Source organism: Malaya genurostris, chromosome 3 (genome assembly GCF_030247185.1).
Source record: "Malaya genurostris strain Urasoe2022 chromosome 3, Malgen_1.1, whole genome shotgun sequence".
NCBI classification, from domain to species: domain Eukaryota; kingdom Metazoa; phylum Arthropoda; class Insecta; order Diptera; family Culicidae; genus Malaya; species Malaya genurostris.
Window position 1 is genome coordinate 45,483,692 of NC_080572.1, and position 27,536 is coordinate 45,511,227.

The following is a 27,536-nucleotide window of genomic DNA, read 5'->3' on the forward strand; positions in this document are numbered from 1 at the left end:
TCATGCACTTTGTTGGAGTAAAATTCATGCTGCCCGTCTGGCGGTTTAAACGCATGATGCGACAAGGAATGAGAGAAAGAGAGAGAGAGAGAGAGAAAGAGTGTGTGTGTGAGCGCATCCGGGAATGAACTCTCGGGGGCTAGGCGAGCTTTGGGAGTCTTTACTCATTTATTTTCTCTCTCTCTCTTTCTCTCTCTCTCGTTCGACTTGTGTACTGATATGGCTCTCTGTTTGGTTATTGTTGAACATTGATAGGATCACGTGTAATAATAGAATTGATCAGCTGAGAGAGAAACTTATTAGAATACAGTAGTTACTCGGTTTTAGCAACCAGCGGGAAAAATGTTGTTTAGGAATCGATCCTAAACAATTACTGGTATGACGGATACAATTTGTGAAAGAGCGAATTTTTTTTATTCTGTTTTATCTGTGAATCGAAACGAAATATGTACTTACTGTAGCCTTAAATGTTAGGATTAAATAAGTGTCACACCATTTCTTTAAAATTTAATTTTGGTCAACAATTGAGTTTTTTTTTCAATATCATATTCATTTATTTACTAGCTGACCCGTCGAACTTCGTCTCGTCCGAGTTTTTTTTTTGAATTTATGTTTTCGGACAGTACAATTGTCGAAAGTCTTATCTTTCCATTATTTTAATGATTACTTGGCTGCGATGAATTCATCGAAAAATATTGTGAATATGTTTCAAAGCTTTTGTAACGCAAAAATTAAGCGAATGCACCGATCGCCATAGTCTTTTGAGTCAGTGCATGGAAAAGCGATTGTAGATCTCTCTCAAACTAATGGTTTCGACATATGGGAGAAAAAGTGAAACAAAAATAACTAAGATGACTACTTTAAATTGATTCCGCAAATATACAAAAGCTGCCCTCGCGACTTGTAGTTCGTCACTTCTCGCTAGTCTGGTGATATTATTAAGTCGTGTTTGATGAATGTTCGATGACAATCACAGGAAAAAATTTCGATTAACAATTTAGGTAAATTTCTGACATATCGGATGATTCGCATAGCTAAGTTCGACTTCTCTGGTAGAAGTTAAATGTTTAGATGCAGGAAACCTTCTTCTTACCTAAATGAACCTTGTTACGTCGAATTTTTCCGCACTTTATCTTCAAATGCTTACTCTTCTTTGAGTACTATGGCTCTACATTTTACATATTCTTTCTCCTAACTCTTGTACAGTCGAAAGTTCTAATTACCATTCTTCTAAATATTGTGTTCATTCACTTTTACATAAACACTGCATTCGTTTAATAGTTGTATCGATAGTTGTCTCATTAGTCGACACAACATCATTTTGGTTAGTATACCATCTACAATTACGAATGGTGGAGTTCGGTACTGAGAATCTATATCAGAAAGTTTTATATGAAAATAATGTGCAATTCTTCTGTTATAGCGGAGTGAACATGAGGAGTGATTGTACCAGTTTTCAGCTTATCGTTCGAGTCAATGCATAAAATCTCACAACTAATGGTTTTCAATCCACCAGAATTTACCCGATGCGAACGAACTTCAGCATGCTAAATGCAAGGCAAACCTCTTTGTTCGATCTCATTATTTAAACATCAGAATCTAATCTTTAATTCGTACAGAAATCGTTGTGATAATGTGATTAGTTCCACTCACACCAACGATGGCCAACATTAATCATCTAACTGATTACATTGGTCACAATGCATCTTCTGGTAAACAATATCAGAACTTTTGATCCTATTTACGGCTAGAACACTCATATGCGTTCCATCATTAAATCATTTGGCAAGCAATAATGTTGATACCCAATTAACCCATTATGTCCTAGCGTATGATATTTCATACCCAGAAATATCTATTTTTCAAAAAATGTTTACTGTGGAACTGCACTACCCAACCACTTCACGTTAACAAAAACAGATAAACTACACTACGCAACTTCTTTGTGTGTTAAATCTGCTGTTTGTTTTTCAAAATTTAACTGTATTTTGATCCTTGATCTTTGACCTACTAACGACTAGAAATGGCAGTGCAAAAGTAAGTTATATATTGCTTTCTATTTTTTGGTCAAATTATGCGCTAATAATTATATCTTTTGAGAAAACATTAACAGAGGCTCTAAAAAGGTTATATTTATGAAGAAATCCCAAATAATGTGTAAAATAGTGTAAAATTTGATGCTAACATTTGTGTGTATGATATATCATACGGTGGAATAATTTCGTTTAGAAAAGATTTCTAACAGTGGTTTTGCGTTTCCCATAATCTTCAACACATAATATAATGGAACTGATGATATCAGTTCATTTGATTCAAATTTTAAAACCCCCGGGTTATAATGGGTTAAGTGCGTGGCTCGGAATGACGAATCACATGAATTAAGTATGCATGTGAAAACTTCACACAAATTCTGCATATTTAGTAGCAGGACTTTGTTAACTACTCCTGAAGTAACAGGCTTTTTTCACAATTTTTCTGTTATGTTGGTACATCTCTATTTTATGTATGGTAGAAACTTGGGCACAATCTGTCAATAAGTTTTTTTACGGCAGCTGTTAATGTGAGACTACCTCAAGTGCATTTGGCGATTTTTACTATGGAAAATTCAGTTGAATAACGAGATTGTTCAAAATGTTGCGATTTAAACGAAATTTCTTGTGTTGAAGCATTGAGAATGGTACAGAACATACGGGTGGTATAAATCATTCAATCAATGTCGTGAAGTGGTCAAAGAATTACCTCGTTCTGGACGTCCACCAATACGAAATACCGAAGAAAACGTGGCAAAAATCAAGAAAATTGTGCTAGAATATCATCGTGTGACTGAAAGTGAGATTGTTCTAGATTTAAATTTCTCTAATGGATCCGTTCACTACATTCTACATGATACGACAATACTCCATCGCACACGGCTCTTGTTGTATCCGATTTTTTTTACCAAACACTACACCACGATTATCGCTCAGACACCACATTCGCCAGATTTGGCGCCGTGAGACACTTTCCTGTTCTTGAAAATCAAATTGCCATCGTAGCCATGCAATGATTCTGTACGCTATGAATCGGCTGCGACGTGTGTTGAAATAGACAGGCCAAATTCCACGAAAGGAATGTAATGCCAGGACTTTGCTTTCAGTAGGAGATCATCTATTTTCGAAAATTCACTGAATCCAGCCAGAAATATTTTTCATCAGCTCAGGTTTTGGATAATGTATAAAAATTGCGGAAGAAAAACGTTGCGAAAATATACCCCAGAGGCCGACCTCAAGCACCTCGTACAACTGTTCATTTGAGCCACTGTACGGTAAGGTAAAGACCTTTGAAAAATATTGTATCTCATTGCCGGAAACTGAAGACCGGTATATTGGAATTCGGTTTATTCATCACCATCAAACTGTTCAAATCTACAAACTGCAACAATGGTGTGCCCAATTCAGAAAAAATTGAAATTGACGCTTTGAGATTTCAACAATTTATTACCCGGCAATTCCTGAGGAGGTCGGATCAAAAAGGAAATCCGGAATCGGAATCCAGGGACCTGTATCACCAAGAACGGTTTATGCAATCAAGTAAAACTGTAACAGTTTTGAGCTCAACTTGGAAGATTTATACGGTTTATGGCATATTTATTTTCGATGACGGTTTTAAATTTTGAAAACTCATCCCCCTGTAATTGCTGGAAGTCGGACTTGGATAAAATTCAGTATTTTTTTTTATTGAATTCTAAAACTGATTTTCAAACCGGTATTCGGTTTCAAAATTTGACAATTTGACACTTTTGAACTTTCTAAGCTAGTGTTCGTATGTTTTCTCAATTAAAGCTAATAAGGGGAGCTTACCAAAAATGACGTTTTTGTGGTACCAAATTCTACATTTTCAAAGCCAGAAAACAATACACACCTAGCCTATGAATATGAAGTCAGCTAATTATGTTCTTTTTTGACATGAAGCTGATGCATTTATTTGTTCACATCGCCACCTAGTTTAAATTCCTCATAATTTACTTGTAGACCCTCATCTTTTCCATCGCTCACTGGAAACGATGAAGGATAGAGAAGCGAGGTAAACACATATCTTTGTGTTCAATTCCGGAACAGGAGGTGAACAAAATTTAAGAGTTTTGTATGGGCCCCGTTAATTCAAATCTAAGTTTATGCAAATCGGTCAAGCCATTTCTGATAAAAAAAAACTTGCTTAATCCACCTAGCAGTGAGATGATACCTTTTTTTTTATCAATCCCCATGAGTTTTTTGCATGAATACTCTTCGGTGTTTTAGTTCTCATGACATTATTTTGATGACGGTCGTTTTAAGCGGCAATTTGAGATTTCAATTACTCATTACTCTGTAATGTCGAAGCAAATCAGTTTCAGTTTAGAGTTTACGGTTATTTACGGTACTTTCAGAGCCGGTATTCAGGAACCAGCATAACCCAAAACGATTCGTATGATCAAAAAATAAATATGACGAAATTGCAATAGTTTTGTGTCCAACTTTGAAGCTTTTTAGAATTGTCATCTTCTATATCGGCTTAAATTTAAAAAACTCATCATTCCAGAATCGGAAATCAGAATCGGATAAAATTAATTATTTTGCATGGGACCATAAATCCTTTTATTTGAATTTTTGTTTTTGAAATTCAATTTTTTGAGAAAACGATTCGAGTCAGTTAAATTCACCTGAGGAGTTGTACAGTTTACGTTTGATTCAAAATTTTCGAAAATCAGTGCAGACTGACTAAAAAGCAAGATGTTTTATAGAATCTTAAGACCTTTCATTCGAATCTTAGATGATTCTTAGATTTCATTTGAATCTTAGATCGATTCTGCCATCTATGAGAAAAATGAGTTACACTATTTTAATTTCGTTTGACATATCATCCTGTAGCTCAGGAACCAGAAGTCGGATCCAGACGTAATTCAGGAACTTTGTTTGGAAGCACTTCTCGTATGAATCTGAGTTTGTAGAAAATGGTTGAGTCATCTCCGAGACAATTGAGTGAAATTATTTTCCACACACGTATTTGCTGATCTCGACGAACTGATTCGAATGGTATATGGGTGTTATGTTCTTCCAGCATTCATTACTGTCAGTAGTTTAAATCAATATAATTATGCGATTATTTTCAACTCGAAAATGCTGCAATCTTGGCTATCATCTGATTTACATATGTCATATTCGAACGATTATGTTGCCAAAAACGAACCGTGCTAAAATCGGTCCGAGACAAAATGTTATGAAAAACTATGTTGTACACAGTCTTTTTGGTATTTAGAAAAATTGTATGTAACAGTATAAAAAATCGTGTTTCACGTTGCTCCCAAGCATTGATTTGTCATACAGCGCTCAAAATTCCTACTGCTGGAATAGGGGGAAAAGTCGCTTACACAAAAATGTCGATATCTGCGTTAAAAATGGACGGATTTTATCAATCTATGGCTTGTTGGATAGCTATTACCGCGCGAAATCTAAGTCTGGAAACATATTCTGTTTTCAAGCTCAATTGTGAGAGATATTGTCAAAAAACTAAAAATTTTGACAAGGGAAGACCCTTTATTTGCGACTAGTTTGATCAAAATCGGTCCAGCCATCTTTGAGATCTCGATCTCTTAGTTGACAACACATACACACACACACTCGACCTCGTAAAATTTTTCTAGTTTGAGCGAATTCTATACCTGTTTTTATATTTATAAAGTGCTCCATTTTTAAGTATATGGCCACAATTTCCGGTGCTTCCGGAATCGAAAACTGGGATCCGGGATAACCAGGATCGGTTTTTTTTTGGTTTCCTAGTGACAATAACTATCGATTGGAATAGTTCTGAGACCTGCTGTTATGTTTTTTTGTTTCGCCATTTCAAGTAACGCCATACAATTTTTTAACATTCTTCACCCTGTGATTGCGGAGCCGGAAGTCGAACCCGGATGAAATTCAGAAAGGGATGTATAGGACCACAAGACCTTTCATTTGAATGTAAAGCGAAGTCTTGGCATTACATTCCTTTTGTGGAATTTGGCCTTTCTGGTTCAACAGACTTCGCAGCCGATTCTTAGTGTACAATATCATTGCATGGCTAGTACTATGGATCCTACTGACACTAAGAATCCTTCCAGGTTGGGGCTCGAACATACGACAACTGGCTTGTAAGACCAGCGTCCTATGCATTGAACCATCAACCCGGGACGTCATTTGAATGTAAGTTTGTGCAAATTGGTCACGCCGTTTCTTAGAAAACTTAGTAAAATTTGAAATTTAAAATTTTTCGTTAATCACCCCGTAATTCCGGAACCGGAAATCTGATCAATATGAAATTCAGGAACTTCCTATGGCGTTTCAAGACCTTTAATTTGAGTTAATTTTTGCAAAGTTAGTGCACATATTTTCATTTTTTTCTAATTTTGTGGTTTTTATACGCAGATTTCCAAAGCTACGCGGTTCTTACACGGATCTCGAAAGTTTCGCGGTTATTTTTTAGGGGGAACTCCGAAGTTACGTCGGTTTTGTTTTGCGCGGTTTTTTGTGCGGTACGTATCCCCCGCGTAAAAAGACATCAGTGTATTCTAAAACGTTGCATTTTGCTTCTAGTTTAATCATTATTTCTCCAATTTTGAAAAATCTTTTTTTTTTCAGATGAGTTCTCAATCAGAATCAAAGTGTGGTTCACTTTCCTCTAATGAAAGTGACGTCTCTAAAATTGGGTCTAAGAACATTCAGAAATAATGTTTGAACAATTATTAAAAATCTCTTGAGGAATGCACATGCATAATTTCAGCCAAATCCAAAATTATATAAATATCGACCTTCTAATTCAGATGGAATAGCTCCAGTATTAATATTCAACATGCTTGAATATTCGTTTAGATCAAACGTTTTTGATTCATGTGACAAAAAACAGTTAGAAGACGATATTAAAAGCAGAAAACATAGGTTCATCGATACTTGGCAAACAGGTATCAGCTGATCGAAGGCTAATAAGCTTTTAAGTGGATCGACAAGAGATAGAGAGAGTACCTGCTACTGAGTCTCCTGTGCAAATTCAGAAAGCTCGAAACTAATAAGCACACAAATGAACCAAGGAGAGCGCTATAGATTCTCTTGCCGCTCTTTCGTGTGCATTTTTATTCAAGCAATCGGAGCTATTGGATTTATTTTCCATTTAAGTTTTTCTTTTATTTCTTAGCATGGATACTGAGTGTCGGCACCAACCGGATCAACATCTATTTTTGTTTTGCCTCCCACTATTTCAGCGAGATTGAAGTTTATGGTTTGTTTTAATAACTGACTCTTGAGTGAAGAGTGTTGCTTGCGAGCTGCATCGGTTCGGCATAATGGGATGGGATTGGGATTCAGAATAGTATAAAGAAAATCACGTTCGAGAGATGTAACTATGTCATATATGCCAATCAGATGCTGATAAGATAGAACAGATGCTCGTACAGAATTAGTCATGTCGAAATGTTGTTTATGATCCAATAAAAACTAATGGTAGTTGGAGTCATCACAAGGAAGAGGTGTTGTACAAAATATACACTAGGGAATAAGGGTGAGAGACTTACTGACCGCACAATTTGCAGCCATTGCGCAACCAAGTGGCTTTGAGGTTACTTCGACGAACTCACGACCGCAAAACTATACACATTGCACAAGAGATAAGCTAAACAGTTATGCAATCGCAAGGCGAGAAATGAAAATGACTTTTTCGCACTAACTTAACATTCTTAGGTGCTTTCTTACGGCACCGGTCAGTTTACTAACAAACCGAATACTTCATGCATCGACTAGGTCCCCGAATAGCAACAGAAAAAAAAAAAAACAAAACCAGATGCACACGAACGTGCAGATGCAGCTTACAATATTAGTTTTGTTTATTGTTACTGTTATACCTTGATAACATCACATCAATCCAATCGACAATCAAACATTTGATAACATTTCAAAATGAAGTTCCAGAAATCAGTCGAGTAAGACTAAAACTGCATCTTACAATCGACAATTACATTTTCGTTGAAACTACTGCGACAGGGAACGTGACTAGCCGAAGGTCTACGACAATCAGCCAGTTAGTCGCACTGCTACTCATGTAAACCCCTTCAGTATAGCCCGGGGAGCTTATCAGCTGTCAAATTGATCGCGCCGTCACGTCCCACGAGGCGGAGAGAACCTGCACGAGCCGATGTTGGAAGTAGAAGTTGAAGCCTATATGTAAACAAATGAATAACTGATGTGCTGAAGGTAGTACTGATGGAGCTTCGGGTTACCATCGACGGTCTACGTAGGTACTAACAGCCACGGTGACAGATAGTGAAGGCCAGACAGGGTCGTTAGTGAGATTGATTTGATGAATTTTTCATTCCCGTACCGTTCCTCTACTCAACTCGGTTGGTGGCATTTTTGAGTGAGCTACGGAGCACTTGGTTTTCGAGTGGTACATGTCGAACAGCATGCAACTGATGCTGAAATGTGTGAATTATTTAACAAACGAGCACCGCTTTCTGTGATGAGTTTTCATCCTTTTACATAATTTCTAAAATCATGGAAATACCATTAATTCGTGATCTAGACATTACCATTGATTTTCTCACCCGAGTAGTAAAGTTTTTGGTTCTATATTTCTAATTAGTTTAGTGTAATAGATGGATATCATCTAGATTGTTGAGCAATGAAAAGACGTTCCACATTTTCATTTGTCCTAACATATGAAACAGTGTAATAAACCACCCAATTTTTGACGCAAATCGGTTTGATCAATTAACGAGTTTGATCGAAAATCGAACATTGGTTTAGTTTTTATTACTTTTTATCATTAATCAACAAGAAATAAGAAATAGTACAAGAAAAAAATGCTATTTAAGCAAACATGATAAAAAATAACTTGAAATTTCACCGATACGAGAAAGTACATGATACTGTGTACGGTTGGCTGAAGGTCAATTTTATATCATTCCCTATTGGTTGAATTCGTTTCAACAAACTACACTACAATTATGCAGTCTGTTGCACAATAAAAAAAATCAACGGTTTGGTTTAAATAGTAGAATTAAAAATTTCACCAATTTACTGTTCTTTTCGGGAACGCATAATCGATCGGCTACGACGGAATTGCTCATTTACCTCAGTGTTACAGTGTAACTTCGGGAAGAGCAATTGTTTATTGAAATGACTTTCTGTGTTTCGAAACTTATTATAAAGTCAACGAGATTGGTTAAGCAGTGATGGAGGAGGTAAAAAGACACAAACTATTATTGATTGGAAACATGGCCAGATGGTGATAGAGCAGATGTTTAGGAACATCTCCACTCTGCGTCTGCGTGGAGCCAAGATTAAATTTACTAGAAAGGATATTCATGTCAGTCTCAAAACCCATAATATTGCTCTCAGAGATCGAAGCCTCTGCCCGATTTTATTATTATTTCGATCGAAGACATGTTAACCTCACGAAAATTCGGTTCAGTAAAACCCAAGAGCAAGAAATGGATTGCTTTGAGCTTTCCACGCATAGATTTCCATTGAATATTGAATTATTTCTATTAACATTATTGAAACATTGAACTGTGATGTTTGTATCCATTGGATGCCAACATTGCATGAAGGCGGGGCTGGTTGTTGGAACAATAGCCTCGTGACAAAATTTGCAAAGTATACTCAATGGATTAATTGCAACTCGATTGAGTATATATTGGATTGAAATCCATCCCGATGATAACCATTCTGTTGTCACGGTACCAATAAAATGTCTGTCGACTGTAGTCGCAGTTGACCAATTCTGACCAAAGCTGTAAAGAGCGTTTGTGTACTGTGATGAATGAAACAGTAAATTTTTTTGGTCTTCCAACAGGATACATGTTGTATACGTCCTGAGAATCATTACATTCGTATACAGCATCCGAGCTCAGATTTGGTCAATATGTTATTTTGCTCGATGACACGCTGTGTATGAATTTCTCAATTTATTTGAGTTTTTTCAGATGGTAAAACCTAACAAATATTGGTAAAAAAATGAGAGTATTCCCATTGATATCTTGAAAACTATTTGATTGTTTCTGTTCAAACTTCTACAGGTTCTTCTACCCATGTAAAACTTAAGACTGGCCAAAAAAGAATTATTACTATGTTCACACTATGAGTTAAAACAAGTTTTAACTCTGATTTCATGTTTTAAGCGAAATAACATGTTTTACTTTTGCGTTATTTCATATTCAGAAACGTCACATTAATACATGTTTTCCCGAAATAACATAATATAATTGTCAGTAAAGCACAACCCTGCTAGCATTTTCCGTCACTTTACGACTATGTCAATTGACAAGCTGTTCAACAACAGCAGTTTTCCATCAAAGTAGCCATGTAATCATAATAAAACAAAACTGGATTTCTCGGTATTTATACAGATATTTGCCGTCTATACCGCAATACAGATATGTACTCCCGAAATACCGATAACTCACGAATCATACATGAGACATGAGAAAAGGTTTTCGTGGGACCTTTTTTTTGCTCACCTCTTGGTGACATTTTTTACTAATGTAGAAGAGACTCTGATACCGATATAGTACAGATAGATTTTTGCGCCGAATACAGATTTTTGGAAAAAACGACCTGGCAACGCAGACAGGTACAACCACTTTTGTTTTTGAATTAAAAGATGACTTTTTTGAACATTAGCTGGTCAAAAATATTCGGAACGTTGGCAATAAGCGTGAAACGATAATATCCTTCATAGCTAGGAGAAGTACCTGGCTTACTTCTGATTTTCCGGATGTTGTCAAAATACTTTTTTCTTTCCTACCTGCCTGCGGTTTTAACTTTATATTACTATCGTTAAAACATTTCATTTTTTGCCGGTGTGAACATAATATAAGACTGCTTCGTTTGTATTTGTATTAGGATTTATATAAACTCAATAAAAAGATAAAAATTTGAAAAAGTTTTTATTTTTGAAGCTTTCTCAAAAAATATTTTTGAAATTTTTGCTTTATTCTAGTTTCAAACAGAGTCTCAAGTACCACTAATAATATAATTCATAGTTCTTCATAAACAGAACAGTTTGAATCATGGTAGCAGTAAAACACCCTTTTTGCCTTTCTCTGAAGGTATTAGAATTGCTGGAAAAAACGACTTTTGAACAGAGCCTCGGGGACCCATAGTGTTATATACCATTCGACTTAGTTCGACGAGATCGGAAAATGTCTGTGTGTGTGCACTTTTCGAAGATATTTATACGCGCTAAATTTTCTCAGAGATGGCTGAACCGATTTTAACAAGCTCATGCTCTTTTGAAATCTACTGTCGGGCCATTGATCAAGTTCAAAGATCAAATCGCTGTAACTTTTGGTTCCAGAGATATGATGGTATAAGTGACGTAACCGACAAAACACGTTGATTTTTACCGCTCTCATATACATAAGGGTGCCAATATTTGGGATCACCTCTAATTTCGTAAAACGCTAGTGCTCAAAAGTTTAAGCACCTCGAAAAATGTCCTCATGCAAAATTTGAGCTAAATCGGACATGCGTCAGTGGAGCTGCCCGGAGGTTAAGGTTTGAAAATTTTCGATCTTGGAAAACCACCATAGGAGGGAGTACATGAAATTTCCGAAATCGAAAATTTGTTTTTGATGGCAAAAATCTCAAAATTGCATAAAACGTCGAGATATAGTGTTATCTCAAAAAAAGTCCCAGAAAGTCGATCGAAATTTTTTTTTTCGGAATGATACTAAATCTCGACGTTTCATGCAATTCTAAGACTTTTGGCATCAAAAATTTTTTTTCGATTTCGAAAATTTCATGTAGCCCCATCATATATATATACACGGGTCCCAATATTTTGGGATCCCTTCTAATTTCGTAAAGCGCTAGTGCTCAAAAGTTTAAACACCTCGAAAAATGTCCTCATTTGAGCTAAATCGGACATGCGTAAGGGGTGCTGCCCGGCGGTTAAGGTTTGAAAATTTTCGATCTTGAAAAAGCACCGTAGGGGGAAGTACATGAAATTTCCAAAATCGAAAATATTTTTTGATGCCGAAACTCTTAAAACTGCATGAAACGTCGAGATTTAGTGTCATCTCAAAAAATTTTTTTTGAAAATATCAACTTTCTGGGACTTGATATTTTTTCTAAGTCCCAAAAAAGTCGATTTTAAAAAAAAAATTTTTGTTTTGAGATGAAACTCAATCTCGACGTTTTATGCAATTCTAAACCTTTTGGCACTAAAATTTTTTTTTCGATTTCGGAAATTTTTGGTGATTTTTCAAGGTATATGAAAATTCCTCCAAGTGGACTAAGAAGGGTTTTATAGATTAGCATCACTCTTCTCATACAAATAGGCAACGCAAATGTAAGCACTAGTTTGGAAAAATGATGCTGACTGTGTGACATAAACTCTGAAGCGTGCTTTTGTGAACTACTCGAATCAATCTGAATCAATTGGTGTCAAAATTAGTATCTGAAATTATTTAATGAAAGTATGAAATAAATTTTCATGAGACTGTTACGAAAGAAGAGAAAGGCATTATCACGCCACTAGGTGGATTAAGATGGGTTTTTTAAGATTAGCATCACTCTTCTCATACAAATAGGCAACACAAACACTCAGAAAAATCTTCCCTTCAATGCTACGTGAAAACGTATGTGATTTTTATCCATAGAACTTTTCTTGTAATACTTATGTGAAGTATAGATAGCACAGAATGAACTCATGAACTCTTAGTTCACATTTGTATCACGTAATATCTACGTAACTTTTTTCGTAGATTCTATAAAATACTTTTGTGAAATTTATACAAAGTTCATTTAAATTGTGCTGTAAAATTTATTTCATCTGAACTTACTTTTTACCAGAATTTTACTTAATAGTCACATTATTTTCATGTAATTGTTACTATAAAGTTCTATATTGAATCTTAATAATGTATATTGGTAGTAAAAACATATAGATTACATAGTCTGTTGGACATAACATTACGATAAATTTTGTTCGCACGCAGATATTCTGAAAATTTTACTTATAAATTCGTTTCTGTTGAATCACTGGTGAAAAATATCAAAAATACAGAATGCATTATTCTAAATCCTTTCTCCGAGACAGCTAAACTTGAAGCAAACATTGTTCTTATTAAGGAATGCATTCAGCTGGAACTAGTAGTTCTAGATGTGATTGATGTGCTGAAACACAATCTAGAGGTTTTGCCTTTTGAACTCCGCTGTAGAAAAAAACAAAATTGAATTAAGTTTCAGTTTCAGCAGCAACAGCAATAATTCTGACATATAGTTCATTTCATGTTCAATCATGATCCGCTGGTTGTTAAGAAGATCTCGTAAACTCCGATGACAAAGCCATTTTTGGAATCTACGTGTTTTTTCACATAAGGTTAACGTGTGGATCTTTTTGAGTGAAATGTCAAGCACTATGTTGGCAAAATGATGCCGACTGTGTGACATAAACACTGAAAAATGCTTTTGTGAACTATTTTAATCAATCTGAATCAATTGGTGTAAAAATTAGTGTCCGAAATTATTTAATAAAAGAATGAAAAATCACCAAAATAGGTTTATAAAACAGCCACACACTAATCAATTCATCACAGATTTGCACTAATTTTGCACTTATTTTTACTTCCGATTTGTGTTTTTTTTACAGTAAGGTACTTTTTTCAGTTCTTAAGGTGAAATGTAGCGTCATAAAATGCGCGCAAAATTTTATCCGCTTCAGTGGAACGAACAATCGCACAAAGCATACCAAGAAAAACGGACACATAGAAACAAGAACTTTTTTCAATGATTGAGCGCAGTGGGCTAACCTCTCGTTATATTGGCTTGTAAAAAAGACTGGACGTAATGGATTTTTGAGTTCTTCACACTTTGAATATATGCTAATTCAATCGTTATTGTTAGTGATTACTCTTACACTAGAGCTATAAATCATGAGTAATAATGAAAGACTAACATGAGGTTATATGTATATGTATTGAATAACTTGATAACCATGTATATGCCTGAGCTTAGTAGCAAGCATGGATTCTTCTTCAAAAGAACGATTGAAGACAAAAGAACATTCAAGTATTTTCGATATCTTTGCAGTAGTTCACCAGCCCCCTCCCGCCGATGAGATAGAATTTACGTGAATATTTACTTGAATCGCATGAGTTCATCTTACCATGCAATTAAAATTATTTAGTGAATCTTTTCTCAAGCACATATTTGGGGCACGAAATTAAATATAAAGTTATTTCGTAGTTCATTATTATTCAATCGATTTTGAAAGGAAAAGCGTTGATTCATTGTATTCATAATAACTAAAAAACCAATGAATTCTGGCTCGAAGCTGACTCTCAATTTTTATCACATTGTTTATATCACAGGTTAATGAAGGATAATACTTGGCTTGTATTCATTTCATTCAGTAGCTTGTCAATGATGAAGTTATAGTTTTGCTATAAAAATTGCTACATAATACCTGTTATACGATATTACACAGCCAAGCTTTATTGCTTCAGCAACATCAATGCATTGAACTCAACAGAATTGGACATTATTAGCATTAGAAATGGCAGTTACTTTAAAAATAAACAATTTCTTGCAATACCCATTTTATTGCATTCAACTCGTTTTTATTTCAACACAAAACCCAATGCTGCATAAATTCGCGTCAAAATTTTACATGTAATTTTTGCTCACGATATAATACCACCGTGCCCACCGTGCATTTCTCACACCATCTCAATACGAAACAGCAGCGCGCAAGCAATAAAAAAAATGCGGAAAAGTTTATGAAAACTTTTTCAAATTTCGGTTGTTTTAGCTAAAATTTTATAATTTTGAGTTGCATTTTCAGATTCTTTGTGAAATTCTGCTACAAACACTATTTTTCGGTTCTAAAATCATCCCCGTGAACGGAACAGTAACCGTTTATACATTTCAAACACCAATTACGGCTCGGCAAAGCAAAATTTCAAAATTTTAAGAATACTTAGTTATGATAAATTTGATTTCGAAAACTTAAGTGTTTTTGGTTTTTCGAAAATCGGTCTAGTTTTTGAGTAATTGATCAAAAACGCGATTTTCGCATTCCGCTACATTTCACCTTAAGTAAACATTTATAGCCCTTTGAAGAGCCAATTTCTTCTCGGTGGCCCGTGATATTCTCTGCTCTTCATTCATACAGGTAGAGAAAGATGTAGTCCTAAGTTAACATACATACATGCTGAAATTAGTCAGACCGCTAGGGACTTCAACTAATTAAGTAACGAACTTTCCATGGAATGTAGATCATGGAATCATCGAGTAACGATAATAGTATTGAAATTAATGTGTATTTCCTATACGTATTAACCGCAAAATGCCTCATTCCGAATATAAACCGCGGCATGGTTTTCAAATTTATCACTGTCTGAAACCATCGATCAAGGCGTTAAGCGACAAACCCACCCAGAGATCGTGATGGAAACTTTGTCTCTTTCGGTTGAATGACTGACTAACTGCCTTATGGCTCTATATGAGCTTGTGATTGACTTATTACCGTAGATCACACGCTTGCAAGATGAACTCCAACCGCTGCCCGATGTGACCGTGGATGACCGGTATTGAAATAACTAATTCGCAACTCGTGCAGCAGCTGGTTTGCCCGGGTACGTGGAGGAAACTTTAGCCAATGTTGGTTGGTATGACTTACTTTGACGAGTTACCCTGTCCGCCTGTCAGGCTATATGTATTGCGTCACACTAGGGGTGCAACGTGACGGACAAGTTTCATTCATGTGTGCTGCTCGTTGGTGACAACTTGTCAGACGCGGTTCTTGCTATCGAAATATTCCAAAGCTGCTTGCTTACCTGTTGTACCGATACTGATAGTCTGAGACTTTCGCATTATTACGTAGTGTGAATTTCTTACCTGTAAAAAAAGAAGAAATAAATCAGCTGAGAGTGGGGAACAACGGAGTATCGTTTTAGATAATGAAGCTATCAGAGTACTGCATCGCACGCGTTAATTGTTCTGTTCTATACAACATCAAAGGCTCCCAGCGCTTCCGGGGTTCAGAATCAACACGGTGACGACACAGCGACAGTTTTCCGTCGTCTTGGGGTTAGCCGTGTGCATCTAATTTTCAATTTCACGGTCCCGCGAGTATGTCGTTGTAGGATATAGCACAGACGCAACCGACCCTTTACATTAAGATGATCTCATCTTGGTCCAAATATCATGTCACCCCTATTGTCTCCATAGTGCAGACAATAAGAATGCCATTTGCGTCGGTTGCGTAAATGCACATGAAAGTTATGAGTACAGCAGTACTGCATTACTGGTTTTCATTTTCTACTGATTGACTAGAGTAATTAGTAACCTAGTTGGCATCGAACCAGAAGTCCTAGCCTTCACCACACCCCTAATTTAATGATTGTGCGATTGCAACAGCCCAACATCCTGCTGAGAGGGGGTCTCGGAAATCCATAACGCAATAGCGCAGCAGTTGCTCGATTCGATCATTGCAGGAGTGCACTTTGCTTTTTGGACTCGTGGTACAAATTAAATTTCTATGATTATGGCATTCATAAACTCGCGAACATCCATCGATTGCTACCAGTCAGCCGTTACGGTTGATACGATGGTGTACTTTCACTTGCAGCGAGCGGAGGTTGCGCACCAGTAACAGCTGTCAGACAGCATGGCATTTGCGACGTTTCTATTTGTCACAATTTATCGTCAGGCACGATTGCATTTAGAGAAGCAAATTATGATTAGCCAAAACGCATATCGCCCGAGGCTTGGGTAAGCAATGAAAGTACCGGCGAACGAACGATGGCAGATATTTGTTCACAATCACAATGGTGTAGTAATCGTACAATTGATTAATGGCACGATAGGACGGATGGGTTGACGGACAAGATTATTATTATGATGATGACAGTTGACATTGACAGACAATTACGGTTTCTTTTTAAGTAGCATCTCTTACACAATTTCACCAGATGTAAAAAACAGCTTAGAGAACCAGCAGTGCAGATGTGTTGTCCGGACAGAAAAGCCCATTTCGGTGGGTGACCTACAGTCGCGTAATGTACGATTCAACCAATCGCAAAACCGACCCCCATTCGGCGGTTGTTACGTGTTTGCCACTGATTTTTGCATATCACATTTTGGTGAAGTGAAGTGCGGCGAGTGGTTTCTAATTTGTTACTTGTTTGGCATATCATGGAAAGTTCGTCTCGAACTCACATTGATAAGCGGTCCAAGAAGGGGCCGAGCGAACTTTAATGCCATGGAGCTTAGAAAACGTGTTCTTTTAGGTTGGCTGCCATTTGGCCAGCGTTACGATGGTCGTAGGATTCCGTTTTTGTCGGTTACTGTTTTAATTCCTTCGGTTGTCACCGTTTCGGGTAGAGCGTGATGCGTGCGGTGAATTTTGGAAATCTGCTTTAATGCCCGGGTGCATAAATTATGGGCCGCAGTGTTATTTAATAGGAGATTTTTTTGTCTATCTTCGTAGAGTCGAATGTTTGTTTTGAATTACGCTGCAGCTGTGACATATTATTTAAAGAGAGAGAAATTAAAGAGGTCAAGCTGTGATTAGATTGTTATGCATTGTTTGACATTTTTGAATCTACACTGGAATATCTGGTAATAATATATATGAATGTGAAATTGGATGGAAGTAATTAGGTGTGCATAGACAAGAACAATGTTAAACAACACTCTTTTGGGGTATTGGATGAACAATCAACCATTTTCGTGGTATGCGTGGACCGATCTACAAATGATTTATTAGTAGATCGGTCCATGTCCTTCGGGACAGAAGAGAAAAATTAGAAAATTGGTTCGTTTGGAATTGGAAATATTCCACTTAAGGGCTGAGGCCAGTGTGTTCTAGGGTGATTTAGAGGGCTATTTTCACGCTTCAAATCTGATTTTCTCAGAAACGGTGACGAATATCAAAAAACCCAACTGACCCAACGAATTGCGCTGCGGTACGCTCCGCGCGTGCGGGTTGTAATTGAAAAATTCACTGCTCCGAAAGTATTAATCTTTACACTCTGAAACTTTGCCAAGATTGAGTTAAACCTCTAAGGCTTCTTTTTTCAACAAAAAAAGAAAAAAAAAGAAAAAAATTAGGCCCAAGTTTGATTTTTTTTATTTGTTTATTAATTATTAACTTTTTTCATTATATTAACTTTAAAGGTTGTTGCGCTTTTTTGAAAGCTAAGGAAAAGACGCACATTTCCTGTCTTGGACGAATTTTTGTATCTTTATTATATTTTACAGTATAGGCTGTTGAAAAAGGGCTCTTTGTCGAAACGCGAAATTTCAAAAAAACATATCTTGAACATTTCACGTACCATATTGAAATAAAAAATACGTGTCGAATATTTTCGAGTTCTTTACCGAAAAAAATAGTCAGATGAAAAAAAAAATTTTGACTGATTTTGCGTGGAATGCCCCATATTCAAGTATCAATATCTCGAAAATGTGGAAATATGTGGAACCAATTTCAACCAAATTTGGAAGTAGGATCAAAATACTATTAGAAAAATTATTAGTCACAACTGTTCTAACATTCTTCAATATATATTTAGCACCCTGACACACAATATTCTTTAACCATGCACCCTAAATTCAATACCAATCAAAGTAAACGAGAAAATAGAAGCAGTTGAACATTTCAGACAGAACTGAATAGAATTTTCTAAAAATAGACGAAGATTTCAATGTTTATTGTTAATCTGTTAAGCAGTTTGCATTTCATTTTTGATTTAAGGGAACACTGTATTAGGAGAACTCTCTGTTCTTTTATGTTTCAGTACTTTGTATAAAAATGTTTATTTTGTTTTCGTCTTCTACTATTTTCTCACTGACTTTGATCAATATTGAATTGAGGGTGCAAGGTTAATGACTATTGTATGTCAGGATGCTAAATATATATTGCTTTTCTTTAAAGTGTGTTTTATTAAGCGAATTTAAGTTGTGACTAATAATTTTGCTAGTAGTATTTTGATCATATATTCAAATTTTGTTGAAACTGATTCCACATTTTCGAAATATTGATACTTGAATATGTAGTATTTTGAAGTTGAATTGTTCAAAAACTTTTTAGTTTGTAAACTTAAAAATATGTAACCTTCGACAAAAATATGTATATTGATAATTTAAATATAATTGTAGAACATTTGAAAGTTCTAAAAATTCATTGAAAAAATTATGATGGAAAAACTTGATTTTGGGGTTTTAAACATGATCTACAACTTTTCTGAAGACATAAATGCTCTATTTCGTATTGTGTGCAAAATATTTTTTTCAACTCACTTGTAGGTGGAATAATGTCAACTTTGAGTATACTAAAAGAAGCGGACTATATCAAACAGAAATTCTTCTAAAGACATAAAAGATCGAAAATCAACCCCTGAAGCACAAATAAAAAAACGTTACACATATCATCATATTTTAATTTCGTTTCCAGTATCATCCGGAACCAGAGGTCAGAACCAAACATAATTCAGGAACCTTGTTCAGAAGTATACGACTTTTCATATGAATCTGAGTTTGTAAAGAACGGTTGAGTCATCTTCTCTCATTGACAACTAATTTCGTTATTGAAATCAGAAAATTTGATTCTATTTATCTATCACCGTCATTACTGAAGGACAGCACAAAGAAAACAAAAATGAAATTGGTTTTATTAACAAGTTTATTAGCCAAAAACTGAGAAGTGTCAAAGCAAAACAATCCATTAAAAAGCTAAAAGGGACAGTTTTGTTGAAACTGCTTGCAAATTGTTTAGATGTTTTTCGCATGTGTTACGATATAGCTATATATAATTTTCTAAACCGATATGTGAAAATGACGTAAACTGTTAGCGGAAAGTGTCAGAATTTGTGCGCATTTGAAGCGATTGTGGGTAATAATGTTTTTACGCGAAACAGTGAAGTGAGTTTCGAATGTTGCACTCTAATTGTACACGTCAAATGATGTTTTTTGTATCTTCTAACATTCCGGGCTACGCCGTCCGATGTACTACTTGTATTCGGTTTTTGTTTTCCGAGTGCTCAAAGTTTTCAGTGAGAGAGTCGATTTCGCGAAGTCGAATGAACAAAACAGAGATTTAGAAGTAAAATTTTCAAAAACAAGTTTATGTTTCGCTTATGTCTTTTTCTCCAATACAACATCGTATTTATACCTGCCAATATAGAAAAGATAACCGCGACTGAAATTTTTTTCGGTGGTAGTGTGCCATCTAGTGGCTAGTAGTCATTACGGTGTTAACGTTTTTTCGGTGACAGAGCGCCATATAGCTGCAAATTGCAGAAACCAATTCAACCATTTATGTTGGTTGAAAAGAACGCTATTTTGCTAATTCAACTAAAAAATTAGTTGATTGGATATGAAGTGTGCCTTAGCTAAGAAATGACAGCACGTTTAATTGGTGAATTCGACTAAAAAAATAGCCATTTCAACAAATATTTTATTATTTTTAAGGGAATTAGAATTAAAAAATCTAAATTAGCAAAAGTAAGATTTTTTTAGTTGTCTCAAAAAATAACTAACCAAAATCAGAAAATCAACTAATTTTTTCGCCAAAATGCTAATTTCGGTCTTTCCGTGCATATGGCATATTCGAACGATTATGTTGCCAAAAACGAACCGTGCTAAAATTGGTCCGAGGCAAAATATCATACTGTACACAGTCTTTTTGGTACTTAGAAACAAATGTATGTAGCAGTATAAAAAATCGTGTTTTATGTTGCTCCCAAGCATTTCTTTGCCAGACAACGTTCAAAACTTCTACTGTTGGAATAGGGGGAAAAGTCGCATAAAAAAATTTCGATATCTCCGTAAAAAATGGACGGATTTTAACAATCTATGGCTTTTTGGATAGCCATTACCGTGTGGAATCTAAGTCTGAAAATATATACTGTCAAAAAACTAAAAATTTTGACAATAAACTTTTAATAACTTAAAAAGTAAACATCCTATCTCAAAACCAATCAATAGCGTTCAGGGTGACGGGGAGACCTTTCATTTGCTTGATCAAAATCGGTCCAGTCATCTCTGAGATCTCGACCTCTTAGTTGACAACACACATACAGACACATACACACACAGGGACATTTGCTCCGGGCCTCAGAAAATTTTTTTAAAGTTTGAGCGAATTCTATACCTATTTTTTATATTTATAAAAAAGGTAAAACGCGTGTTTCGACATGATTGGGACCACTGTGCACTGTGCACAGTTTACATGTTTGCTAAACGAGAGCATGTTCACAATATACTTCCATTTTCCGCGGTATTTTCCTATATGTTGAAGAAATGCAAAATCTATTTTCAGGTACAAACATGGACGTGTTGGATACTGCAAAACAGTTGGCTAACGGCATCTTTCGTGAAACGCCAAGAATTAATTCACCTGGTACATTAAGTGACTCGAAAGATGAGCAGTTATCTCCGTCATGACCAAAAAGATGGACCACTTTAGTAGTTAGTGTCAGTCAATATTTTCAATTACAATTATGTCGTCATGATTCTTAATAAAAACCAAGAATAAAGAAACCAAAATGGTCAAACTTGACACTTGTAAACAAACAAATTTTAAGTTACCTACACTCTTTTATTAGTTCAAAATAAATAAATACAAAACACTAACATTACACCACCCGGTCCATCCATCCAGTCTTGTGTTCATCGGCTGACGCCGCCGGTTTTGCTTGTTTCAGGGGTGACGCTTGTGCACCAGATACTGCTCCAGCCAGCGAATTCTACTGACGATCCGACCGAGCTTGAGCGCGTGTTTCGGCCACGGACGCTGCCGGATGATAACCCGGAGAAAGTTGTAAGGCGATTTGGCGCGTTGCTTCCTGACTCGCGGAACCACCGGCGGCACCGGCGGTCGGCGCCGTCTGGGCCGGGTACGCAAACGGAACGCCTCGACCGTAGAGCTCGGCGGCAGATCGTCCCAGAATGGTGTCCAGTGCTTGCGCGGTGTAGCCACCACCTCCGAGTGCTTGTGCGTTGGCGGCAAAAGCGGCGTAATTGAGGGCTGCTGGGGCTGATGCGTAACCGAGACCGCCAGTGGTGGTGGCGGTGGTGGCTCCGCCGGCACCATAGGCCAGGGTGGTGTGAACAGGAGCGGCTGCGTACGAAGCGTATGGTTGGTTGTGAAATGATGGCGCAGCGTACGAAAGCGGAGTGGGCGCTCCGTAAGTCAGGGTTTGGTAAGGACTACCGTAGGCATAGGCAGCCGGAGCGGCGTAGCTTACCGGAAGGGTTGCTGCATACTGAAGCGGAGCACTAACGATCGGCTTCACGGCTTTGTGGGCTGGACCAGCTAGCAGCTGGGTCGCGTAAACGGCCGGGAAGCTCGACGTGTACTGAAGTGGTGAGAGCGCTTTGGTTGAGATGTACAGCTCGGGATTGATTCCCCCCAGAAGATGTGATCCGTAGGATAGCTGAGCATGTTCGAGATTGGGCTCTGCGATGGCACTGCTAATTGCCAGGCAAGCTAGAATTGTCTGTAAACAGCGTGATGATCCTAACAGTAACAGAACGAACAAATTACCCAAAGAAAAACTTACCAATTTGAGAAACATTTCGACGGTGGTTGTATTGCTGATTAGAGAAATAGCAAGCAACTGATAACTTATCGTAGCCAGTCGATACACTTTATAGCGAGCATCCCCGCTTTGATTATTTCCTAATTGTGCAAGAGTTCAATTGTCAAAAAATCCCTCTTTACACCCACACCGTAACAAAAAAAAAAAAAACAAACAAACAAAAGCTGCACCGAAAATCGCCGCAGATTTTGCATGCAGATCTTTTCTTCGGACCAAACTCTTATCGCATCGCATGAATTATTCAAAGCCGCAAAGTCGATCACCACCCGTGAATGAGGTGACCGAAATGGAACCGACGGCGACATGATCTGCAATTCGTTGTGCCACACCGAATGGCAACCCCTTAGCTGCTGGCGATCTCGAACGGAAGTGAGGTAATAAATCTCAAGCCAAACCACAGTGCTCAGGGCTCAGCACTGTTACACTGGTGTGCGTCGATACTATTCCATTAACGGCCACCGATCGGTGATGACGAAATCAGAAAACTTCAGCTCTTGTCCGTGCCTGATGCTGGCGCTATCATGCTAATCTCCAGTCCAGGTTATGCAGTAGCACCTGGAGCAAACTGATCTTTGCACAGTTGACCTCTTGTTGATGGGTTTGAAGTTGGATATTAATGGCGAATCCAGCTGAGGTTGAAAGTTCAGCTGTGCTGGAACGAAAAACATTTCGCTGAGTCGACGTTTTGCCATCATATTTTACACTATTCGTGGTCAATGAAATGACCATACTCTAAAATTCGAACCATTCATTCCATGATACTACGCTTTAATCGAAAAACGATTCCGTACTTTCAGTGCTGATTTTTCAAAAGGTTTCAACACGTACGCATCAACAGCTAAGGCCGGCTGATTACGCCCCAAATCGACATGATCATTTGTCGGTGGATTTAATGCGGACCACAATCGTAAAAAGTGAAGCTTCGTGGGATGACAAATAGCATCACGCACTCGAGGGGTCACATGTTGGCACAACCGGTTGAAAAAACAACGCCGGAACCTAACTCGTCGGTTGGATTTGACATTCGTACGATCCATTCGAAATTCCATTCGCAGGTGCATCCTTCGGAATTAGTCACGACCACTGAAACCGAAGCGAATCCAAACATTCCATAATTAACCTACAAGCCCCTACGAATGGTCTCAGATATGAGTGGGACAGCCTCCGATTTTGTAGGTGAAAAAGAAACACTTCGTGCTTCCATCGCCTACGTGGGCTGTCTTCGCGAGCCTCTGGTTAGGTTCTAGCGCATAAAACCACATTCAAATGCGGTCCTTCAAGGCCGTCACGGATTCCATGAGTTCGCTTAGCATCACAGTTCAAAGATGGTTGTTTGAATCTTCGATGGATTTTCATCGATTGCACCACGAGCTCGGTTCTTTATTTTTGTTCAATTACCTAGTAGCCATTCCTCGAAGCACCGATTATCACTTAACTTGGCCGAGTTCGTGATTGTTCAAAATGATATACCTACCGTTGCAGCCAATTCTTGGTGTAACGCCTTAGGGTCAGTCGCGACTTAGAAGTAATGGTAATTGCCATGCTTTTTTGCGCTAGATCTAATTCGGGACAAATTTTAAATGCCTAAATGTTAGGTTGAAAGATCAACTGCATACAAGTTGGTGAAACGATTTTATTGACGTGCAAACTAAAAATGCTTTTTTTAGAATTTGCTGCGATTTTGAAGCTTTGATTCTTAAGGTTTGTTGTAGAAATAAACTGCAACTGTCGTGAATGCGACTCTCTTTACTATGGGGCGCCACATTAAAATTTACCCTGTATAAGAATGGGTAGAACTTAATCGTGAATATCTTTTGTTGTGCATATTCAACGTAGCAACATAATTTTTCCTCCTTATCATCGAAAATATGGTCCGTAATTTATGTAAAAATTTTCAGTAGTATGAAATAACTACAAATAACTGGAAATTATAGTTTTATACAATGTTTGATATGAACGAGCATTGAGGTGAAATTCAATGCCAAAATAACCCTGATTTGAACGAATCATCGCACAAAGCGTATCGTGCAAAACTGACACATTGGAATACACTGAAATATTTTCAGTGATTTATGGCAGGGGGCTACGAAACGTTTTGCACGCTAGAAGAACAAGCACTAACCATGTATAGTTATAAGCCATGAGTATTTTTAATTGACTGATATGAGGGAGACACATTAATGCAAGTTGTTTAAGACGGTCAATTTAGTCATTCAATTTACAACCGCACTGCTCTCATAATTGATATTTTCGTATACAGCGAAATCGTTCATCCTTTGTTACAGACCAAAATCTTTGACATGATGATAACTCTTCAATTAACTGCAGCTTGTGCAATTTTTACTAAATATATTTAGTTTGTGAAGTGCATATCGTGTCAGTATATAAGTGAATAATATGTTACCATTTCTCATGAATTTTCGAAAGAATTATAGATACTTTTTGTCCATGCGTGGCGAGTAAATATCAATAATTCATAGTTTCAGAATTCGGCTATTTCTTCAAATCGATAGATGAATCGATTTGTTGAGGGTTTTCCAATTCATGAATGAATTTGAACATTGGATTTTTTTTATTTAATCGGTCTTGCCCCCTACACAACCTCGTAATTTTTTGCTTTCGTGTGTTCTGCCGTTAAAATTATGCAAGTAAAGTATTAAAAGTTTGCAAAACTCACCCGTGCGATTATCGATATTCGGATGTATGGAAAAAGACCAATTCCAGGAATGAGTAGACGAAATAGTGACAAAATCAGAATCGACCTTCTCCGATGAAACTTTGCACATGGCTTCAGTATGGCAAACCATAAGTTTTGAACCGATTGAGAGGTCAATCCGACTCACGACTGATTTTTTATATAGGGCGTATGTATTTTTGCATTTCACAAAAATTGCCTTTTTCAAATCGTTGTAACTCGGAAACCGTTAATTGTACAATAATGGCGTTCAGGAAGAAGTTGTAGGGAATCGATTGTGCACTGTAAAAAAAATATACACCGAAAAAAATTTTTGATTTTTTTCTTAATAATTACAAAATAATCCGAAAAAGTTAAATAAAAAAAACCATGGTTTTAATTATTTTTTGTTATTTTTATTTTGAAGCTGTTATTAAAACCTACAGATTGATGGCCATCCAATCCGTGCCTTTTGAAATTCGGAAACCGTTCATCGTACAAAAATGATGTCCAGGAAGAAGTTGTAGGGAATCAATAGGGCACTCTAAAAAAAAATAATTTCAAAATGAACCAAAAAAATTAAATTAAAAAAAAATCAGGGTTTCGATTTTTTTTTGATAATTTTTATTTTAAAGCTCTTATTAAAACCTACAGATTGATGGCTATCCCATCCGTGCCTTTAGAAAAATGAAGAAGTTACAGCTAAAACAATTTACAGATATATTCGAAATTTCAAGTTCTCGTTGAAAGATAATCATTTAAACAGTAGAATATTACTCTACAGGGTAAAGGCAATAAATTTGCTCATGATATCCTTTCTTCTAAAAGTAGCTGTTCTTGAAATACTTGGATATTTAATTATAATACCATTTTTTATATTTCCATGAATTATTTATTTCCTTGCTATATCTACAATTATTACATGTACATGAATAATTCATAATTATATTTAAGGTTTTGAGTTTAAATTTTTAAATTACCTCCGAGTGCATCACATGTTCCTTTACCATGAGAAGTTGCAAAAAAATGCCACTCAGCATCAATGTTATGCATTCATTTAAATTTACGGAGACTTGCAATTTTTGTTCTGTTTTTGTACTGCGAGGCAGCTCCGTCAGACATAAATAAAACCTTAAATATAATTAAGAATTATTCATGTACATGTAATAATTGTAAATATAGCGAGTAAATAAACAATTCATGGAAATATAAAAAATGATGTTATAATTAATTATCCAAGTATCTCAAGAACAGCTACTTTTAGAAGAAATGATATCATGAACAAATGTATTGCCTTTAACCTGTAAAATAATATTCTACTGTTTAAATGATTATCTTTCAACGAGAAATTGAAATTTCGAATATATCTGTAAATTGTTTTAGCTGTAACTTCTTCATTTTTCTAAAGGCACGTATGGGATAGCCATAAATCTGTAGGTTGTAGTAAGAGCTTTAAAATAAAAATTATCACAAAAAATCGAAACCCTGATTTTTTTAATATAATTTTTTTGGTTCATTTTGAAATTATTGAGAAAAAAATCAATTTTTTTTAGTGTATATTTTTTTAGAGTGCCCAATCGATTACCTACAACTTCTTCCTGAACGCCATTTTTGTACAATTAACGGTTTTCAAGTTACAACTATTTGAAAAACGCAATTTTTGTGAAATTCTAAAATACATACGCCCTTTTTTAAAATCAGTCGTGAGTCGGATAGACCTCTACATCGGTTCAAAACTTATGGTTTGCTATACTGAAGCCATGTGCAAAGTTTCATCCAAATCGGAGAAGGTCGATTTGATGATCTGCTAAGTATTTCTGGAATTGCTCAAAAGTAGTTTTGTTCGTATTCACGACATCTAGTTATGTCTCTGACAGTACCCTCGCGTCTTTTATTTTTATTTCGGAATTTTCACCTTTCTCATATAGAAAAGCTATGCAATCACTGTGAGAACCGACTTTGAGACCCATATACCATATAGTATCATATACCATTCGACTCAGTTTTCGGAAGTTTCTTAATCGATTTTCGACAACTAACTAGCAAATAAAATATCTTAAAATTTTTTAAAAATGATCTAGATCCGACTTTCGGTTCCGGTATTACTGTGCGTTTAGTGAAAATTTTCAATTTCATGAGTATTTTTTCACAAGCGATGGCGAAACGAGGTGCACACTTATATAAAACTTACTGTTAAATTCATCTAGTTGGCAGATCTTGTAAGTTAGTGATTATATAAAACTACTTTGAGACTACTAGTCCTCGATT

At 36.4% G+C, this 27,536-nt stretch overlaps 1 protein-coding gene across 1 annotated transcript; it reads right to left on the reverse strand.

Annotated features, from left to right (window-relative positions):
* Positions 1–21,279: 21,279 nt before the first annotated feature.
* Positions 21,280–22,570, reverse strand: LOC131433784 (WAS/WASL-interacting protein family member 3-like). The gene is made up of 3 exons (XM_058600380.1): positions 22,556–22,570; positions 22,241–22,492; positions 21,280–22,176 (listed from the first exon to the last, which is right to left on the reverse strand). The coding sequence occupies exons 1-3, from the start codon at positions 22,568–22,570 to the stop codon at positions 21,694–21,696; spliced, it is 750 nt and encodes a 249-aa protein (XP_058456363.1). The 3' UTR covers positions 21,280–21,693.
* Positions 22,571–27,536: the final 4,966 nt, after the last annotated feature.

Bases quoted from the DNA above. Each gene is read 5' to 3' on its own strand.
- LOC131433784 (XM_058600380.1), bottom strand. The intron at 22,177-22,240 runs GTAAGCTACGCC...TGACTTACGGAG, and splicing joins AGTATGCAGCAACCCTTCCG to CGCCCACTCCGCTTTCGTAC.